The sequence below is a fragment of the Gavia stellata genome, chromosome 16 (assembly GCF_030936135.1).
Source record: "Gavia stellata isolate bGavSte3 chromosome 16, bGavSte3.hap2, whole genome shotgun sequence".
Lineage (NCBI taxonomy): Eukaryota > Metazoa > Chordata > Aves > Gaviiformes > Gaviidae > Gavia > Gavia stellata.
Genome location: NC_082609.1, coordinates 18,952,374 through 18,973,398, shown reverse-complemented (window position 1 = coordinate 18,973,398; position 21,025 = coordinate 18,952,374). Strand labels below are relative to the sequence as shown.

General features: G+C 49.2%; 1 protein-coding gene across 1 annotated transcript in view; it reads right to left on the bottom strand.

Annotated features, from left to right (window-relative positions):
- Positions 1 to 512: 512 nt before the first annotated feature.
- The window catches only part of FGF18 (fibroblast growth factor 18), a 58,550-nt gene continuing 38,037 nt past the window's right edge, over positions 513 to 21,025 (bottom strand). Inside the window, exons 5-6 of the mRNA XM_059825592.1 lie at positions 20,227 to 20,333; positions 513 to 779 (exon numbers count right to left, since the gene is read on the bottom strand). Of these exons, the coding sequence (XP_059681575.1) occupies positions 513 to 779; positions 20,227 to 20,333 (374 nt within the window). The remainder of the gene's footprint in view (positions 780 to 20,226; positions 20,334 to 21,025) is intronic.

The following is a 21,025-nucleotide window of genomic DNA, read 5'->3' as shown; positions in this document are numbered from 1 at the left end:
ACAGAAGATCGATGCGTCGAGAACTCCACGGAAACTCAATCACTGCGGCACACACCATCTTGTCTTGGGCCGGCGTGCAGCAGACAATAAATAGATTACTGCAAAACCGGCACTTTTCGGGGCAGGGTCTCAGTAACTTTGGGAAAGAACTTTGGTTTTCTTTGGTTTTATTTATTTATTTTTAATAATTACTTTTTTTTTTCCTCTGGGGATATGCTTGAAAAGTTGTCCTTTCCAAAAAAGCGAAATAAGCACCTGTGTGTCATCAACAACAAGAAGTCAATTTAAATAGAGCAGTTCATTTTGTTTTTCAAGTCACAATAAATCCCTAACAGCTTTTCCCCAGCGTTTGCCATCTAGTCTTTTATTAGTTTTTTTTATTTTTATTTTTTTTTTAAACACAATGTACAAAAATAGAGCTTCTTCCTTATTTTTAATGTAAAAATATTCCTCTGGTGCAGTTTTTTTTTTTTTTTGTGGTTTATTATTGTGACACTGGGTTTTGTCTATTTTTAACTGGGGTTGGTGGGTCGTATTCTCTTAGTCCTCTTGGTGACTGTTGTGTACTTGAAAGGTTTCTGTATCTCCACTTGCCCCTTTGGGTACCTCTTCATAAAATGTACATCTTGCTGGTTTTCCCGGGTCTTGGGCCCTTTCCGTGGTCTCCCTTTTTTGGTGAATCCAACATACCAGCCTGAATATTTTGCTGACATCAGTGCCGTATAGTTGTTTTCTAGGACTTTTTCAATGAAGACACACTCCTTGCTGGTGCCATCAGGCTGAAAAAGGGGAAAAAAAAAGAAAAAATTCATTATCCAAATGCAAGCTCAGTGACCAAAACCCAATTTGGCGTAAATAAAATCATCACATCTGGACCTTGTTTTTGGTTCCAACATTGTTAATAGGAGCCGTAACAAACATCAGCTGAAATAGAAATGAATAAAAAAAAAAAGCACAAAAGCATGAGGTCATCATTTCATTTTTTTAAACACTCCTATCCAAGGACAGAAAGATTTTTCTGAGACAACAGTTAAGTTTATCCAGTCCAGCTCCTTCAACTGCAAGCAAATCAAGACATTTAGCTTTGCTTTTTCCATTAGAAAAGGAGGATGAATTGAACTCGTGCCAGGGAAACATCGTATTTAATCAGAAAAAAAAAAAAATGGGAATCTCATATGGGCCAAACAGCAGCGTTGCCGCTTCTACCGCTCACTTTTGATATGTTTTCCGAAATACCTTATGGGCTTGCATCCGTAACTACCCAAATCCCACTAAAATCATTACGAGCCTTAGTCTAAGCCTTCCCAGTGCTTTGAAAACTCGTCCCCCGCAGCATCCTGGGCGTGACAACTGGCAAATAAACAGTGCGTGGAGCTCCAGGGATGAGCCGGAGGGGTCGAGGTCCCCGACCCCACTCCAGTCCCTGAACCCGACCAGTTATTTTGAAGCCGCATCGCACACCTCAGGCTTGGCTCCAACTCACATCCCTGAGAGACGTCAGCAGCAGAAAGGGCCGTTCCCCTGCGGGAGCAGCTCCTTGGACAGGCCAACATCCCACCAGCATCCCAGTGCAACTGCAGCTGGAGAACCACGGGCCAGCAGTGTCCTCAGCCACCAGACCCACCCCAGCTCCACTGCCAGAGGGGTAGACACACACGCCTGACTTTACACCTCTTGCTCTCTCAGGGTTGGTCTCGGTTTGGAAGAGGGTTTTGTGTCTGGTGGCAGAGTGGTCCTTCCCCTTTCCCCACCTTTCAATCTCAGCCTAAAAGCAGCCACCCAGAGCTCAAGTACCTGCCTTAAGGAAACGACGTCCCTAAATGACATTCTTGCTCACAGAGGGAGCCAGGATTAGACGCAGAACTGGAGATGAAAAGCTCCTGAGCATGAGTGGAGCTCCCCAACCACCCTGCACCAAAACACCCGCCCTGCTGGGACTCCTTTGCCGACGCAGCCTAGTGAAAACCCACCTCCCCACCAGTGCCACAGGCTGCTAGTTCCCCAACGGCTTGCTGGTTTGAGATTTTGGCAAACAGGGTGTATTGGGTTTGCGTGGCAAAGTTTTGGCAGTGGGGGGGCCACTGCGAGAACCTGCTAGAAGCTTCCCCCATGTCCAATAGAGCCAAGGCCAGCCTGCTCCAAGACGGACCCGCCGCTGGCCAAGGCTAAGCCCATCAGCAACAGTGGTCGCGCCTCTGGGATAACATATTTAAGAAGGGGAAAAGCTGCTGCGCAACAACAGCCAGAGGAGACGAGTGAGAACATGTGAGAGGAACAGCTCTGTAGACACCAAGGTCAGTGAAGAAGGAGGAGGTGCTCCGGGCACTGGAGCAGAGATTCCCCGACAGCCCCTGGTGAAGACCGTGGTGAGGCAGGTTGTGCCCCTGCAGCCCATGGAGGTCCACAGGGGAGCAGATATCCATCTGCAGCCCCTGGAGGAACCCACGCGGGAGCAGGTGGATGCCCAAAGAAGCCTGTGACCCCGTGGGAAGCCCGTGCTGGAGCAGGCTCCTGGCAAGACCTGTGGACCCGTGGAGAGAGGAGCCCACGCTGGAGCAGGTTTGCTGGCAGGACCTGTGCCATGGTGGAGCAGTTCGTGAAGAACTGCAGTCTGTGGGAAGAACCCACATTGGAGAAGTTTGTGGAGGACTGTCTCCTGTGGGAGGGACCCCACGCTGGAGCAGGGGAAGAGTGTGAGGAGTCCTCCTCCTGAGGAGGAAGGAGCAGCAAAGACAACCTGCAATGAACCAACCGCAACCCCCTTTCCCCGTCCCCCCTGTGCCACGCAGAAGGAGGAGGTGGAGAATTTGGGACTGAAGTTGAGCCTGGGAAGAAGGGAGGGGTGGGGGAAGGTGTCTTTAAGATTTAGTTTTTATTTCCTCGTTATCCTACTCTGATTCAATTGGTAATAAATTAAACTGACTTCCCCAAGTCGACTCTGTTTTGCCCGTGACGGTAATTGGTGAGTGATGTCTCCCTGTCCTTATCTCGACCCACGAGCCTTTCGCTGTATTTTCTCTCCCCTGTCCAGCTGAGGAGGGGGGTGACAGAGCAGCTTTGGTGGGCACCTGGCCTCCAGCCAGGGTCAACCCACCACACAGGGTTCGGCTCAGCCTGGAGAGCTAGACTAACAGACACAGAGCTGGACTTTGAAGGCAGCAGCACGTGGATTTCGGGCTGGATTCGGGACTCTAATTTACACGGCAGACGCAGCACCAGAGGGAGTTGGAGCATCACAGGACAGCATCTTTAAGCGGTTCAGCACAGAGGAAATTCTTCACACCTGTGATCTTCTGCCAGAAAACATGTTTTGTCCTTCAACTGCAGAGTTACGGGTGCTGCACCTAGAACGTCATGCATCCTTGTGTGCACTGGCACTTTGTTTTACATGTCAAAATATATCAGGGAGCAGATACAGGCTCACTTCAGCCCTGGATGTTGTCTCAGCTCTGGGTGTTTTATGGATTCCGGACAGGGATAAGCAGAGTACGGAGCGTCATACAGGACTTAATCTAATGCTCAGCAAAGCCAAAGGAAGGATTTCCATCATAGTATTAGCCCAATCCAACTCCCCGCTGAAGTCAAATAATGATTTCTTCAGTACTGCAGGCCCACACTTACTGCTATGCTTACGATTAAACTCTCCCCACGCAAACTGAGCAGTATCAGAGCCTCTCAGTCTTTAGCCATTTCACCCATCCCATCCCTGGGGAGGACAGGAAAGCCACAACAGCGTGACCGGCACAGCACGGGTAGCGATGGTCGGTCCCAGGCTGCAGTGGCTCTGCTCAAGGGCTCCTCCGGGCACGATGGCTGGGGCAGGGAGCGCATCCCCGCACGCTTACCACCCCTGCCGCAAGGCCAGGACAGCCCGCTCTTTCCTAAAAGCCTTCCTAAAAAGTTCTGCACAATCACAGCAGAGTTTGGTGCAGTTTCTGGGAAGGGCAAGGATCGTGGGACAGGAGGGAAGCCCCCTGGGCTGAGCTGGCTCAGGCTCCCCCGCACCTCTGATCCCCACGTAACCGCATACGAGCTACGAACGGAGCTGCAAGATGGGAACCATCAGGCACGACAATCCGAGCTGGAGTCACGCAAGCAACAACAGGAGAAAAGCTACATCGCCGCCAGCCTCCAGGACCAGCCATCCCTCCCTTAATACCTTTAGCAGAGCTTCAACTCCATCAGTGCAACAGTATGGGATGTTTACCCTAAAATCATTAATGCACCATCCTGCCTAAAGGGTTTCGTCACCACAGGTAGGTCCCATTAAGAGGGTGGGGAGATCACGGGAACTTCTGCATCAAACATGCTAATCCAGGGTCCGTGTTCTCTATACGTGCCCCCTATACGGGGACAAAGCCAGCTCTGCCATAGGACCGGCAATCTCCATACCGGGGCTAGACACAAAGGTCCTAATTTTGTCATCTACAGTTGGGAGCTCACAAACACTTTAATGAATGGCAGAACTGGGCAAAGCTCAGTGGTTCCAGTTCCTGGGGCGGTCGTTCTCTGAGCCCTGGGTTTGATCAAAGCCACATGAGTGGGGAAGGGGGAAATCAGTCGACACCACGGGGTTCCACCAGGTTTCAATGGGAAGCCATAAAACCAGCCCCAGGTTTCTCGGGGCTCAGCCCACTACAAACCCTTCCCCAATGAATGGAGAATTTTTAAACAATGCCATGGCTGAGTTTCAAATCCACCCAAACCCAGGTGCTGATGAACCGACCGGATCCGTACCGCAGGGGGAGCAGGTAATTGGAAGGGCCGTTTCCCCCACGCTCGTGGAAGGGTCCTGGATTTGAGCCCTGACCTTGTTGCTAGGAGAATTAAGGAGTTTTCATGCAGTTTGGGAGGTTTCTGCTTGTACTGCGATGTCAGTTTCTCATGGAAAACGAAGACGGGAATGAAAAGAAAACGTGTGTGTAGGAGGGGGAAGTTATTCTTTTAATAACAAAAAAGTATTTACTTATACCTTCAAATTCACCGACAGAGCCTAAGATGGAGACAGGAGGTGGAGGAATAACAAGGTGCAACTTCAGGCCAACCTCAGGGCTAATTTGAAGTAAACAAGGTGCATGAGATAAAATAACTTCGTTCTGGAAGAGGAAGAGCTAAATGATTCGATAACATGAAATTACAGCAACATTTACAAGTACCTCGAGATAAATCAAGATAAGGACCTCACTTCCCCAAACAGAGCGTTTCTGTACGTGCTAAGACACATCAGAGACAGACAAATGACTTTCAAATACTTACAAGATGATTTTACAGCATCTTTTATAATCCCCAATAGAATAAATCACTCACACAAGTTACCTACACCATGGAGAGCTGGACCCATGGTAATCTATTAGGGGAAAAAGCAATTTATGAGGATCTTCAATAATTTTTAGGTTGTCAACTTGTTTCCACCAAGTGCCCACCACTTGAGGGCTAATTATGTCCCTATTTAAACGACAGCAAAACACTCATTGGGTCTGTCACCCATCCCCTTGCTCCTCCAAAGAGAGGAGGATGGAAGAGAAAAGGGAGCCGGCTTTGGCCGAGCATCACTCCCTGCTCCAGCCGCCTGATCATCCTTCCCCAGGAGCTCCGAGTGCAAACGCTCACTGGCGATACGGGGCTGCACCCTCTGCCACCAACGTCAGCCGGGAGATGCTGCCAAGCCGCATTTCGTACATACTTAGCTGTCAGGATGCACCCTGCAGAGCGCTCGCCCATCAAAACGTGGAGGTTTATGGTTTGAACTGATTCTTTAAAATAAAGAAGAGTTCTTGAATGCCTCAGAGCTATGCGGGAACCGCCTGGCCCTGTGTGATGGCACTGCCGCATGATGGGGGAGGACCCGCACCCAGCCCCACATCCCCACCAGCCGCGCAGAGCAGGGCGGGTGCGAGGGCTTTGCGGTTCCAGAGTGTCCCGCACGTGCTCGGGGGACAAGCTGCTCCCACGTTTTGGTCACCACCGTCCCTCGGGCAACATCTCCAGCCAAGCTCCCTGCTCAGAGCAGGGCGAGAGCCATCGCAGAGGCACAACTCTGCTCCTGCAAAAGGCACGGGCTCCCTTCAAGTCTGCACCTCCTTGTACCTGTGACGAGGTATCACTGATTTTGCTCCCAGGAGCTGTTGCCTGGCTGTGCCACGAGGCCGTGCCACCGCAGAGGCCACAACTTGCAGCTCAGTTCTTTGCATAGAAATAATTCAGAGCGTTTTTTGTTTAAACACACTCCTAACAGCCATGGGAAGATGCGGTAGCTGTTAGCCAGACTTCTGATAAACATCTTATAAAATGCCTGATCTAAACACCACCTTCCACAGAAACCCCGCGGGCATCACCCAGGTCTGTGCAGAGGCAAGGGAGAGCACAGCCGTGCCAGCAAAGCCCGGGCAGCACAAAGCACTGGCATCTCCGGTAGTTAATAGCAGGGGGACCAGCCCCCGGTGCGGCGAGCCGCTGCCCAGTGACAAGGCGGTGGACCGGAGCGGTCCCAGTCCCTTTACCAAGCAGGGATAGAGCGGCAGCAGCCCTCCGAGGCTCCTGCTCCGGAAAGGGATATCTAGAGCGTGGGACCGTTCACACACCACAGGCCAATTCCACCCGATGCGCAGCTGAAGGCAGTGGGGCTGAAGGAGCCGCGCTGGAGCCGGGGGCTCTCCGAGTGCCCTGAGCTTACCCAGGAGCAGCACCGGATTGTTTGTGCAGAGCATTTGGCGACGGGCTCTCCAGTACTAAACGTGAAACATGTTGAACTGACACTAAAGCAGAATTAAGTGCCAAAGCATTTGCTGCTTCTACAATTACACTCCAGAGCGCTTTGGGGCTCCTGCTCTCCTTTTTATGACCCAACTTGGTCTTATTGTAGTTTGGCTTTCTCGTTTTAAGTTCTCCAAATGGAAAGGATCAAAGGGCTCTTTGTTGTCGTAGCAGGAGCGCTCCTCCGAGCGAGGCATTACTGCCACTAACAGCTTGCTGCTCAGGGGGAATTCGCGGCAGCCTCTGTGCCACCAGCCTGAGCCAAAGCATTAGCAGGTGCAGCAGCCGCCTCCGCCTTCTCCCTATTAGCCTGCCACACTAAGCCACCTGAGCAGCTTTTTATGGGAAAGGGAGGCCAGGGAAGGTTTTCTCATTTATGCTTCACAAATCTGGCTCAGTGGGCACCGGCAAATCCAAACTTCACTCGGCTTTTACGGCAACAATAAGCTCGCGCAAGCGGCTCGGATAACACCACGGTGCGGGGAGAGATGCCTCCAAGACTGAAAGGTTTCTCTGTTTGCAAAGATCGGGGCACAAATTAAGCCCTACGAGTGATGCTGCGTTAAGCTGCTGTTAGCTAAGCTTGTGTTAAAACACTTCCCCCCCGCCACAAACGCCACCGCAATTAGAAGCTCTCTGGGCGAGGCGACCGAATGCGCTGGTGATGCGCCGCAAATAATAACAAACACCGAACCATAGGAAACACATCTGTGACGACCCAGGAATGCCGGCTTGGCACAGGGCGCAGCAAGACTCAACGTTTCAAGCAAAACAGGGATGACTCTCCTGTCTAATTATCACCTCTCGACAAGTTCAGCCCCCCAGGCTCAAAGTGAAATTGTGAAGATGCAAGCCCTCCACGCAAGCGGGATCGCTTCCCTCTGCGCAAGCCCCTTCATCCCAAAAATCCCGGAGCAGGGAAAGCTAGTGCTCAAGCAAAAGGTTTCCAAGAGGTGTATGCACCTAGGTTTTTTGCAAGGAAAAACTCTGAAATGGACCCCCACCCCCGCAGACAGACAGAGGGGGGTCCCGAGCAGTGGTACCCCACCGTGCTGGATCTCACATCACCCCCAGCTGCGAGATACACCCACTGAGCTCAGCAATTACTTCCAAGGCTCGCTGAAAATTTCCCTCGAACGCTGGCACTGTTAGACTCACACACTGCCTTATACAGAAGAAATCCCGCCCGGCGTTTCCTAAATTTTGGAGCGGTGACAGCAGGGAAGGCTTGGGTTTTCAGGAGACGTGTGCCTCAGCAGTCCCAGCAAGCTGCTCCTGAAGCATCCCCAGCAGAGGACCAAGGGCTGGTGGACCCAGCATCACTGATATCCCCTATAAAGCCCCAGAGCTGTTTACGCAGCACGGACCCAGCAACAAAGGATTTTCAGGAAGCATATTACCTCTCTGTGGTTTTGCACAAGCTCAGCTCAAAGTCAGAGCTCAGATTCCCTCCGCATGGCTTGGAAAATCCTGAGTGGAGGAAGGTAAGGCAGGAGCTATGTTAATGTCGCAGCTTTTAGCACCGCCACCTCTCCCCCTTCACATATACGCCTTTTAAAGGTAGGTCAGAAAGGGTGACAACGAGGTGGGCACGGCAACTGCCAGATCCAGCAATGCCGGCGGAAATATTACCCCCTCCCAGCACGGCAAATCCGAGCGCTCTGGCTGCTGGCAAGCTGGGCCCAGCCATCCTCGTGTACTTTATAGGCATTATCAGGAGTGATCCACCACAAGCATCCCGACGTTCAGCATCCTGGATTTATGGCAAGGCATCTTCATCACAGAGACACCTCTTGACCCAAATGCACATTCTTGCTCCTAGAGCGGGCTGTAAATCAGCGAAGCTGCATCTATAACTGCCAAGAGTTACTCAGCTTCGTGCGCGTTTCCTCCAGCTCTCTGGCCTCTGAACCTGCCCAATCCTCCGAGGAAAATACTTAGGAGTCATGATGGGCAGTTCAATAAAAGCGTCTGCCAGCGCAGCGGAGAGGTTAATTATGTATGCAGGACATCTAAGTGCATTCATGAAGCAGGGGAAGTAATACAAAACCCACGTGGAGGAGATGCTCCGAAGAGAAGGTACATAGCCATTCAGAGGCCCGGTTTCAAAGCAGCGTTGCCCATTTTTGCACCCACCTGCCCACATGCACTGGGAGTACAGCCCGTCTCTCCTCAGAGCATGCAAAAATGGGCACGGTCTTGCACGCGTGGGATGGGACCCAGAGGCTTCGCAGAGCCCCGTCCCTGTTTGTGCCGGACACAGCACAAGCTGCAAGAACACAGGAAGGAAGAGAAGCGTTTAAAATGTTTCTTTCCTTCTACCTTTCATTCAAAAAATCCCACTTTTCTAACTAATATCTGTTCAGTAACCCTCACTCTGCCCTGGAAGAGCATTTCACAGAATCACAGAATCACTAAGGTTGGAAAAGACCTGTAAGATCATCAAGTCCAACCATCAACCAACAAACACCACCATGCCCAGTAAACCATGTCCCACAGGTCATTTCGTCACAGGATGAACCGGAGGATACGGAGACGAGCGGAGCATTTGCAGGGATGAACCAAGCAGGGCTGTGGCTACGCCAGGACATGCCTCTGAACCTGCTCCTTCCGTCACAGGCACATTTATTGCCAACAGGACAGCGCATATCCGTAATTAGAGCAAACTAGGTTGGCTTCATCTGGGAAGATGTACGTTTGGTTAACAGAAATTCCTAACTGCACCTCAAAGAACTATGTGTACTTACCGTTAATTATGAGAAACTTTTAAATGAAATTTGTGAAACCAACAGCAAATGTAGGAAAACTTAAATTAAGTCCAAGCTGTGGGTTTCCTGCAATAGGAAGCTACTGCTTCAGGAGATCTGAAAGCACAGGCAGGTTTCAGACGTGACATCTCAGCAGATCTATGGCATCTACCATGACCCGCACCTACCTGACCCAGTTGCATGCACGCTGCTAGGTGCTAACTGTGGTAAGAGCTGTGAAGGCATTTCTACCCATCCGTACAAAGCACAACCTGTTTGGTTAAACGCACCACCGGGGTTTGCCATGCTTCCTTTCAGAGCAACCATTTCCAGCCTCCACTGAGACTCACAGGCTAGTCCTGAGCTGTCTATAAAAGCCAACTAAGAGCAGCAGCGTATTTCTCATAGGCTTAAATTCATTATGCTGGGATCTATGCCGCTATCGGAAAATTTAAAAAAATACATTGTTTAAAGCATCAGGTCTAGACGATGAGCGGAGCAAGAACATGGGACTGTAACAGTTGATGACCCCACAGCAGGTCTGGTGAACCCCAGGTTTATACATATTAAACATACGCACTGACTTTTAAAGTCATCATTTCGAACGAGTGCGATCTCATTCAGCTGACTTTCTGGTAGTGACACCAGTTTCCCTGGGGCAAGTTTAAATCAGTGGAATTTAGGACCAAGAAAGGTCATTGATTGTCTGCTGGATGGCATTAGTTCTCTTCATGTCAAATTATATTACTAACAAAAAAGAGAAATCCATGATCAAATCAAATGCCATCCATAAAAATGATCACCAAGGATCGTTCCAGCCTGTGAAAGACAAACTGCCATCTGTATACAACAAATGCAAGGCTTTTGAGACTTGTCCTCCTTTAGGACAACCTAATATCTTTAAGTACCCAAAAAACAATGTAAGAAATTGTCAAGAGCAAAAATATATTTAAGCAAGATCTACTTTTCTTTGACCTTAAATGTATTGGTGATAATGGCGATACTGCCATCGGTGATAGTGGCGATATCAAAGGGGCTATCTTTTGCTACTGTTGGAGCATAGGTTTTATTCTCCACTTCAAAATTAGCCTCTGTTCTCACTTCATCGCCAAAAACCATTTGAGAGTCAAGCAGAAACAGTCCTTGAAGAGCAGGATCCTTCCAGTCAAGGAAGACAAGGCTGCATTGCTTTGTTGCCTGCTGCGAGTTAAATACATCAGTGTATTTGCAAAGTCACATTTAGAAGAAACATCACCCTCACCTTAGAGGTGTTCAAGACCAACAAAACTTGCACATGGGAGAAAATATGGCTCTGAGGAAAGCAATTAAATTCAACTTGATACAAGTGTCAGCGCAAGATGCATACAGCACACCCTCTCCACCCAAACAGGGTGAGGCATGACCAGGGCTCAGGGATCCCCTCTCAATAATTTTAATTAACATTAAACCTTAGGGAACTGAAATATTCCAACATGACACACAGCTGCAGCCACCAAGAAACACAGGGGACAAGAAGTTAGCAGCTTTATGGTGACACTTGCTCCTTGAACACAGAAAGGATTAAATTAAATTATCATGTAGCTTTCAAGAAGGCGGTATGTTTTCCCTGGAAGGGGATATACAGCTTCCAGCCGTGGGGTAAGAAAAAGATTTAGAGGTCAAGCTTAGAGGCTTGGTCTGCAACAGGAACCTTGACTTTGCAAAACACCGGTTTGAGAGAGAATTGGTTCTTCTTAGGAATATCCAAAGGAAAACATGAAGTATGCTCAACAGGAATCCCAAGAAATCTGGAAACCTGTTACAGGGCTCTCTGGCGACCAGGCAGCCTGGAGATAAGGGCCAAGGCTCACATCCTCAGCTGAGCAACTGCGACTCCCTAGCATAAAACCAATATCATGAAGAAATTTGTTATTTAAAATAAAAAGATAAGGGACCTTTTGTGTTATTTTAGAGCAAACACTTAAAAGCATTGTGGCTCTGCTGAGATGCTTAAGTTAACCAGAGATATAACGGCTGAAACATGACTACGAGGACCTCTTGACCACCTGGCCTGGCCTGTGAAATGATGTATTAAGCACCAGTCCCAGCTCAGATGTTCTCGCTACCACCCGAGGAAGCCCTCTTAGCAGGATTCACAGCTCATGTCACGCACAGCTCCTCCACCCACGGTTTGGTTAAAGTAAAACTTCCTGTCCTTGCTCAGCCTGAGAGGATCAGCATCCATCCAAGGTGCTTAGGAGGTTGCAAGAACTGAAGGTGGCACAGAAGGACTTGGCACAGACCTTAAATACTCAGATTATTCTTGCAAGATGTTAGGCCACGTCCCACCAACACTGCGAGTGTTGTGCCTAGCAAAGCAGCTAAATACAAATCCAACCCCAGCAGCACTGCGTGGGCTTAAATGCGCGCAGCAATGTGCTCCATTTGTGAAACCAGTGACCTAAATCCACCAGACCACGCAGGTAAGACGTACACAGAGCACTAACAACAGATCAGAAAAGGGAAGACGCCGGTGAATGCCTACATGGTGGCATAAGCCCCTCTCTCCATTCAGTGCCATGAATACCACAGTCTTCTGGCTCATATAGCCTTCATCTTTGGCTTTGGCATCCAAGCTTACATGCACGCGCAGACTCTGTTAGGAATTGATGCAGTTTTTAAACCATCTGTGAAATAAAGGGGTCTTCTCCACATAAGCACGTTTCTTCCATCTCCTCAACCTCTTGTGCAATGCGTGAGCTCAAGCACCGCCAGCGCTCCCCAGCGTTTACCGTCCTCTCTGCAAACTCTCCCGTCTCTCCTTCCCGAGCCTTGCAGCCGTTCAGGGTTTATCAGTAGCCACCAAACTGCTCTCCCTCTTCTGAGCACACAGAGCTTCAAAATGACCTCTACTCTCCCTGCAACACCCAGATCAGCCGCCTGCTAGCCCACACCACCACAAAACAGCTAAACTTCTTCCACAAAACTCATTGCCCGCATTCACATCATTTTCCCTTCTCCTTCCCACCTCCAGAGAGACTTCTGTGCAAAACACTGCTGTAAACAAATCGTCACAAATTCAGAACCAGGACAAGGCCCATTGCTCATAGCAAATATTAATGCTGCAAAGGTCCAGTGAGCTCGCACAAACTCCTACCACTTTGAAGGAACCACTGCAGCATCGGAGCCTAGCCACGTCTGTGCCAAGGCAGCCTCAGTGCAATAAACACGGGAAAGTAGTTTCAACTGGGCTCAACCATAAATGTCTTCTTGGGAATCATTACATGGTTGTGCCATCCAGAGCGAAGATTCCTGGAAAAGCCGGGTAACGCTCGGCGTCTGACGGCTGCCTCTGCTCAAGGCCAGGAGCCGTTCCAGCGGGGCTCCTGCTCGCCGGCTGTGCAAACCCAGCACCGCCATTCCCACCTCAGGCTGCAGCATCGCATCCCCGTGCCGCCTACAGCTTCACAACGGAGGGCAGAGCCATCGCAGCCCCCAGGGAAGGCGCAGGCAGGGGCCCGGCCAGCTCTTAGCACGTTACACCTCCCGAGAAGCAACGTGACAAATTATTGTGTCCACATACCCTGAGACCGCACGATAACAACATCCCTACCGTAACATCCAGCAACCCCTCCTCGGGAAATTCTTCTGACACATCTCCAGCACTGTAAAGATTTGAAACTGCAACAAAGGAACCCGATGACACAAATTCCACCAGCATGCACAAAAGTTTAAACGTGATGCTTCAGGTCGCCCAGCTATGGGAAAGGAGCAGCTGTGAAAGGCTGTGGAGTTACCAAAAGCCTCATGATATTTGGGGGCTGAGAATGGAGGAGGGCGATTGCCAATTTTCGCTTCCACTTCTGCTTTTCATTTCATGAGAATCTCAGCTTCTAAGTTTTCAGAACAATAATTCAAAATTTTTTCCACTGGTTGCAGGAAAAAGCCTGATTAGGTTAATGCAGAAGATTCTAATGGCTCAACCAAAAGAAAACTGGTTTTACCATCTCATTGCTTTTAAGATCTTTGCAATCCTGCAGGCCCTGATTCACGGTTTTCAGACACTTGAGGCTGGTTTCAGATCAGGTCCCTGTTCAAAGTATGACAGGGTCCGAGGTTGCTTGGCTCCAGGTTCCATTGAAGGCATTTATTTAGATGACTTAAACTAAAACCAACTCACAGGGGAGCGAAAGCCTGGGAACAGTTCACTTTAAAAAAGGACCAATCCCACCCTATAGGAAGAACCAGACTGCAGTTCAAAATGAGATCTGAGCGAGATCCAGCAACAGCCATGTCAAGTTTTGCTTTCACACGAGATGCCAAGTCAGAATAGTTTATGGCTGAACATGCCACAGCGAGATCTGCAAAACGCACGCTATTAAACCCGACACCCCACTAATTCTGATCGTGTTTTTGTTGCAAATTCAGCATTCAGCCCCAGAAATTGTTAGGTTTTACAAGCCCCTTTCAAGCAACCCGAATACTGTGCAACTCCAGGAAAAAATCTGGATGTGCATCAAAACCTTGTGAAACTCAGAGTTCTGCCCCAAATCCAATATGCAGTTAGGCGTGGTTTTAAACATACAAGCTGAGGAGTGCAAACACCTCATCTACCGCATCGAAGTTTCAAACTGCAAACCTCTGAGTGCCCCTCTGCCCTTGCCACCTCCTGACATCTTTGCAGCACCTTTGGCTGTTGGGACAGACCCTGGCGCAGGCAGGGAATACTCACGGCCAAACGCCACGCAGGGCTCGGGCACGGGAAGGGCATCGGGCTCAGAGCTCATCCCCGACTCTCCTTGTCTCAGGCTAACACAGACCCCTGGCTTCACAGCAAGACGCTGGTTTCCCACCATCGGTGTTTCAAAGGTAGCTTTTCAAGAAAGCTCAACCTCAGCCTTGACCAAAGTCAACTGATGACAAAGCTGGTCCAGATACACTGATAAGGCTTTGGAGAACCTACCTGGTGTCTCCTACCCAGGTAAGTCCTACAAAGGGTGGCTCCCACTGAACCGCCTAGAGTTCCTGTAAGACAACACGCTCCTTCTCCTGTAAGGCCAGAGGTATTACTAAGGGCCAAGACCACATGCATGGGCCGTAGCGAGCGCCTTCACTCCGTGATGCCGTCAGAGTTTTTTTAGCCAACTTTCCTGACTAAACACACACATGCTTCAAGAAAACCCCTATTTTAAAGCTGCAATGTAAACAACCCCAAATTATTACTATCCCCTAAAGGCTACTGCTGGCAGGCATCAGTGATAAAGCTCTGCCAGAGCAGTCTGGCATCTAGCAACAATTTGTTTGTTGTCCTGCAAAAATACAGAGAGCCTTGCCATATGGTATTAGCAACTTTCTGGTAACATTAAGAAATACATTGGCTTGGAAAGCAGTTATCACACCAGAAAAAATCCTACGTCTCAGAGGCAGGTCTATGCTGTAAGTGGTATCAGCAGAGCGGTGCTGGTCAGGGGTGGGGAGAGGTGATGGTGGCCAGCAGAGCCGTGCCACCTCCAGCCCCTGGCACAGATGACGTGCCCCTGGCACAGCCACGCTTCGGCTGGCAGAGCTTTACTTCAGGAGCTGGACCGTGCTCAAGAGCACAAGCTCAGCACTGCTCGTCTGTGCTTTGTGAGCACCGGGAGGGCTTCGGCGCTACAGGCATGGCATCAGCGAAGCTGGCCCCGGAAAGCAGCCGAGTTACCTGTCATTGAGCTGAAGCAATGCCTCAGCCACCCCAAAAGGCCAAGGGGTTCCTACCTTTCAACCAACAGCTTTTTCCCACTGTTCACATTAAGCACAGAGAAAGGAGAAACAGAACCAAACTCATTAAAATGCTTTTTCAAAAATAATGCATATCTATTATATTGATTTTTCCAAGAGTGTGTGCATACCAGCTCACTGAGGATTTTTGAAAGAAAACCCGAAGAGAGATGGTGCAAATCAGCATGTGGATTTGGTGGGAAACCACCTATTTTATAGTATCGCACGCTCTCGGGCTTGAATTCTTAGAAGGAGCTGAACTGATGTAATGAGCGGGGACTTCTCGGGATACAACTTTACTGCTCTCACTTTCTGTAGAGCTGGCAGGGGTGATACCTGTGATAGACCCCATTCCATCCCCATCGCTTTTCTAACTCTGCCCCTATTTCCGGACTTTTCTCCGTAGCCACATCCTACCTCAGAAGAAGGACTCACCCCCATTTACAGAAGTGCAGGAGTTTCCTGCACACTCGCAGGGTCACCATTACAGCCACGTCACGTGGAGCACCATCACACGGGAGCAGAGCACGCAACTGACAGTCACCACACCGTCCCGACTCCGCCTGCACTCTGAGCCCTGTCCCACCCTGAGAAGATGGCTTCAGCACCCACCACCTGCTCCTCCTTCTTGGAAGAGCTCAAGGAATGACTTAACGCACTGAGAGATGGAGCTATTCTCAAAATGAAACCAACAGAGAGCAACAGAGAGAGCCAACAGGGAACAGTATTGCTGCTGGATCTGGAAAAGATGTAATCCACCTAATGCCGTGAAAGAACATCAGTTCTGCATCAAATCGAAGACGTGCTTAGCTCTTTCCTCATTCTTATCAAATTTTCTGGATTCCTTCCAGCCTTTACTTACCTTCCCTGCTTCCATATCTTGCTCTGAAAACTGCTGTCTCCCTTGCCACGGTCTGCAATAAGCAGCCTCTCCTCCAACTTGGCAGCTTTGCAGGAAGCCAAGGTCTACTCTCCTCTGCCTTCCGTCAGTCCAGAAAAACAGGTCTATTCTCTCCTCTCCCTTTACAGCTTGGAGTGCAAAGCACTCCCGTTACGGATAGCTGCTATAACCTGAGTGCTAGTGCTGACCAGGCTGTGTGATCCCACCGGTGGCTGGTAGAGAACCACGGGGAAATCCCCTGGCAACAGTGCCTGGGGATTAGGAGATGCTCTGATCTCCACGTAGCAGCCACCAGCCCTACTAGCGCCTAAAGGACGGGGCAGGGCTTTGGTCATCTTGTAACGGTGCCGACAGATCCAGTTTAAGCTTCACAGAGCTCGCTGACCTCTTGCAAATGCTCTCCTGACGAGGGGACTGAGACAGGGCAGGGAAAGGACAGGAAATCTCCGCAGCCTCCTGCAATTTTAGATAACACAAATTTGCTCTAAGGACAGGCGCAGCAAGAGCAGTTAGAGGTGGCCAAGCTAATTAACAGCCACCTGCTCACACCCTGGGCTGCTATTTCTTGCTCCGGAAAACTTAAAAGACTTCTCTTTGACAGCCTTTTACAAACATGAAGTCCCCGCTTTATTGACTTCCTTATCTCAATGCACAAGATAAGAGAAGCTGGGGCAGAGAGAAAAACCACAGGAGGACTCACCAGCAGAACCGGTTAGAAACTCAGAGCTCCTCCAAAGATACCATTAGCTCCTCTTCTCCCCTAACGCTGCATTATTGCAAATATTCAAAGTTCTTGCATTCTAGGTGACCGGTCACACTGCGCCTTGACACAGGGGGGCAAGTCACCTTGTGCTTCTCCTTGTTAGGAGAGCTGAACCTTTCGGAGTCCCCTTCTCTCCCTGTGTTCGTAAGAAGCCTGAGATAAATAAACAGTAACAATAATTTTAAAAAAAAAGACAAAAAAAGCTTTTAACAAAAGCACCTAGTATTCCCGTTCTGAGTTTTCGCATTTTAACCTCTCTCCTTGTAATATAACTCCACCATCAAGTTCAGCGGTCCACAGAAAACTCAGCAAAATCAGAAAACTCAGGACCTACAATTTCTACATGTGTGTAGAGGCACCAAAAACCCACAGGCAAAAAACATATGGTGAGAAGGAAAAAAATAAAATGACATCTTTCTTGGGCCTTCTTCAACGTAACACCAAGAATCAACGAAGAAACGCAATCCAATTTGTTTTCCCCCAGCGCAGGTCGCCTTTAACAGAACAGTCACCCCCTGTACAACACCTGCCCCGTCTCCAGTTTTCACAAGCAGCATGTAGAGTGTCTGTGACCTCAGCAGTCGCATGCTGTGACAATAAATAAAGTTAGAAGCCTGCCCAAAACACCTCCGAGCCCTTTGGCCAACACTGGCTGGGAGCACACGTGCGGTAACAAGCAAGGAAGGGAGAAAACACAAGGTTTGGGGCTCCTGAGAAAGCTCTATCAATGGCTTCTGCTTAGAAACGCTGGCGTAGGTGCAATTTCTGACAAATAAATAAAAAGATGCAAAGGCTGCTCTCCTCAGCCCTGTGGGTCAGTCTGTTGGCCTGCAACACAACCGGCTCCGAGGTGGGGATCAAGCCCCAGCTCTGGAGCTCTTCCATGCGTCACCAGTTCCAGCTGAGAACAACAACAACCTGCTCCGGTCTGTAATACCCTTTGTAGGTGATTATGGGAAACAAAAAGGACTAAATTCAAAGCAGGTTTTCAACTGGGGGGGATCCAAAACTGCTGACTGAGGAGGAGAACAAAGCCAGATGGCATATGCTGGTATTGTTAGGGATTATGCAGTGTAAGGCAATAGGAAATGAGCAGAGAAAAAGACCCGGTTTGGTCCCATGGCTCCTCTCTTGCCAAATGAACATACCGGGGCGACCGTGAAACAATCAGTTTATGGGTTTCATTCCCCTCCACCCCCAGACTGAACTTAAATATTTGTATAAGCCCAGGCGTAACTTTTATCTAATGTTTTCCTTGGGGTTTACTAGCTGTTTAGAGCATTCAAGCTAAAAAGCATTCCCTCAAACTCTCGCCACAAAAAGAGCTGAAACTATGATACTAATTAAAACCACACTCTTTGGTATCAAGAAGACATGCTATTATTTTCTTTTTTTTTTTTTGCCCATGAGAAGCTGTTAATATGGGCAACGCGTCTGGAACATTTTCCTTCCAAACGCCATGCTCCGTACCCCCTCCTGCTCAGGTCGGCTGGTTTATGAACTTGTCAGCAGGCTGGGGTGGGAAGGCTCACATTTACAAGAATAGATTTTTTTTTTTTATTTATTTTTTTTTTATAACAAACCATTTGCCATCTTAACGTTATAAAAAGCACGTCAGGAAAAAAACCAAAAGCTTTAGGCTGCACGAAAGGTGACAAGCTAAAGAACTGTCCCACCTTGGTGTCCAATGTGCCAAATCAAGGGACGAATCTCGCCAAGATATACTCTACGTTTTGAAAAACAGCCTCTGACTTTGCCAGGATGCTCCTGGACACTCAGCACAGACCAGGAAGGGATGCGGGTTGCACTGTGTACCACTGCTGATCCACCCTGGGGTGCGGACCATTAAAGAAAAAGGTAAGATTTCATGCTCATTTTACCCCATTTAATTTGGATGCCTCTAAGGTCTCCATTACTGTGGTATCAGCACCTCATAAACATTAACAAAATTATAACATTTCAGGGAAAAATGCTATTATCACATTTAAAGGATGGAAAATTAAGGCAAAAAAAATAAATCACGGGCCAGGTCTTGGTTCAGTGCAATATTCAAAAGCTTCCACCTGTATCCTGAGAGGTCTAAGTCCGGTTAAAGAATTAATTTCCTCGTCCAAGATCAAACAACGGTGCCTCATTCAGAGCAGTAATTGCACCACAGAAGTGCAGGAAGCAGAGAGAACTGGCTGCTTTGGTCCAATCCTCCCGGAGCACCGATTTCCAAGTCCCCACCGATTTTGGGCAGCGCCCCGGATGCTGCCTGCTTTGCCAACGCAGCTCCGCAGTGGGTCAGGCCAGCTGCCACGGCTAGCGGCTGCCTGCGAAAGATCTGGGCTTAGTCTTGGCAGAAGCATCTGCACGGCTCACAAGGAAAACAAAAGTGGCGGGAGGGATCCTCCGGGGAAGGCGCTTGTCCCGCAAGTGTCGCTCTCGGGACCACAGAAGTAAATAACGTTTCATCAGAGCAATTTGGTTTCTGGTTTCTGTTTGGGAGCGTGGCTTTCGTTGTGTTGACTCAAAACAAAACTCCAGCTTCCCTGTTTCACAGCCACAAAGATGCCAGATTTTAATTCCTGGTGGTGCAAAGTGCGGGCAGTGGATGTGAGGGCCTTTGAGGGCTGAGATATTTCATTTTATATTTATTTTTTGGTGCTATTTTAGCTTTGAGCAAGCTCCTGCCTGGTTAGCAAGCTTCTAGGTTTGTCAATAACACAGAATAACTGCCTAAGTTACAAAAACAAGTTAATACATAAAAAAAATATGACTTCAGCAAAGAAGTTAAGCTAGATGTGTGAACACGCTGTACTTTCTTACATGCTTCCATTGTGCGGGGATCCAAAGTAATAAAATATTCCTGTAACGCTAGAACCGTGAGGCCCAGCCCCAGTACGACGTTCGGATTCCGGTATTAGCTCTGCCGCACCATCCCCTGGCTCACCACTGAGAGGAGCCTTACGCTGCCAACGTCCCCGGCACCGCGCTCCACTCGCCCTCCAAAGAAAGATCAAGTAAGGGAGTTATTGTGGAGCGTCCGCGACACTGTGATGCTGAGATGACGTCTCACATCAGTTTAACGCAACCATAAAGCGCAAACCCATCCGCATGCGAAGCACCGTCAGAAAATCCCGGGGCTGGCCACAGAGCTTGCTTGTACGGACACGGGGAAGGGCTCGGAAGGGCACGGGGCTGCCTCGCAAACCCCACATCCCCTCTGTCCTGCTTTTCATTTGAGGCTGACAGGCGAAGCTCAAACACATCATTACAGCCTTGAGGAGGCTGCTAAAAGTAACACTCATGTTACAAATGAATTAATAGGAAACACTTACCTTCCCCACTAGCTTGCCTTTCCTGTTCATGCAAAGGTAGAAGTCTGTCTCCTTCCCTTTGATCCGGACTTGACTGCCAAAAGTGTCTGTTTCCACTAGAAGCTGGGCTTGTAAAGGAAGAAAAAAAAAAAAGCATTTACCAATGTGGTCCCCATTACGTCAGAGCATGCAAAGCTCATCAGCACCTTGTCCCATTACCTCCACCTGAACCACACCACGCTGGGATGCTCTGCAAGGGAACGACCCAAGGAACCACCCAGGGGCTGAGCTCCAGGCTTGGTCACAGGTGCAGATCCAACGCGTCTCCACTGACTCCTGCGCAGATGCTCCAAGTTTAATGCCAGCTTAGCACAGAACACACATATACACGTGTGCGCTCCATCAGTCCACACCAACCCTACCACCCCATCAGCAATACACAGCTCAATGCTAATGCTCTCCTTAACGCTGCAGGAGGGTTCTTGGAGGGCAAGAACATGGATTTTATTCTCATGAAGATAAAAGATTAGCATGACAAGAATGAAAATCGTTTCCCCACAGCCAGCAGCACTCAAAACGCTTCACAGAAGCGGTCCAGCCATGCGCTCGTGGTGCAAAACGTCGCAGTGATCTCCTGAAGACCACTACAACAGGTAGCAGGGGAGAAATTGGGCACTGCTTGTTCTCTCTGATGAATACCCACCCTGCAGACATCCTCTGCATGTCTAGTTATGTTCCCAGGAGGTCACTAATTGCTTTCTGGCAGTCCAGGTCCATGACTCCTGCTCTAGCTGGGAGAAATACAGCCAACCTCATAGTG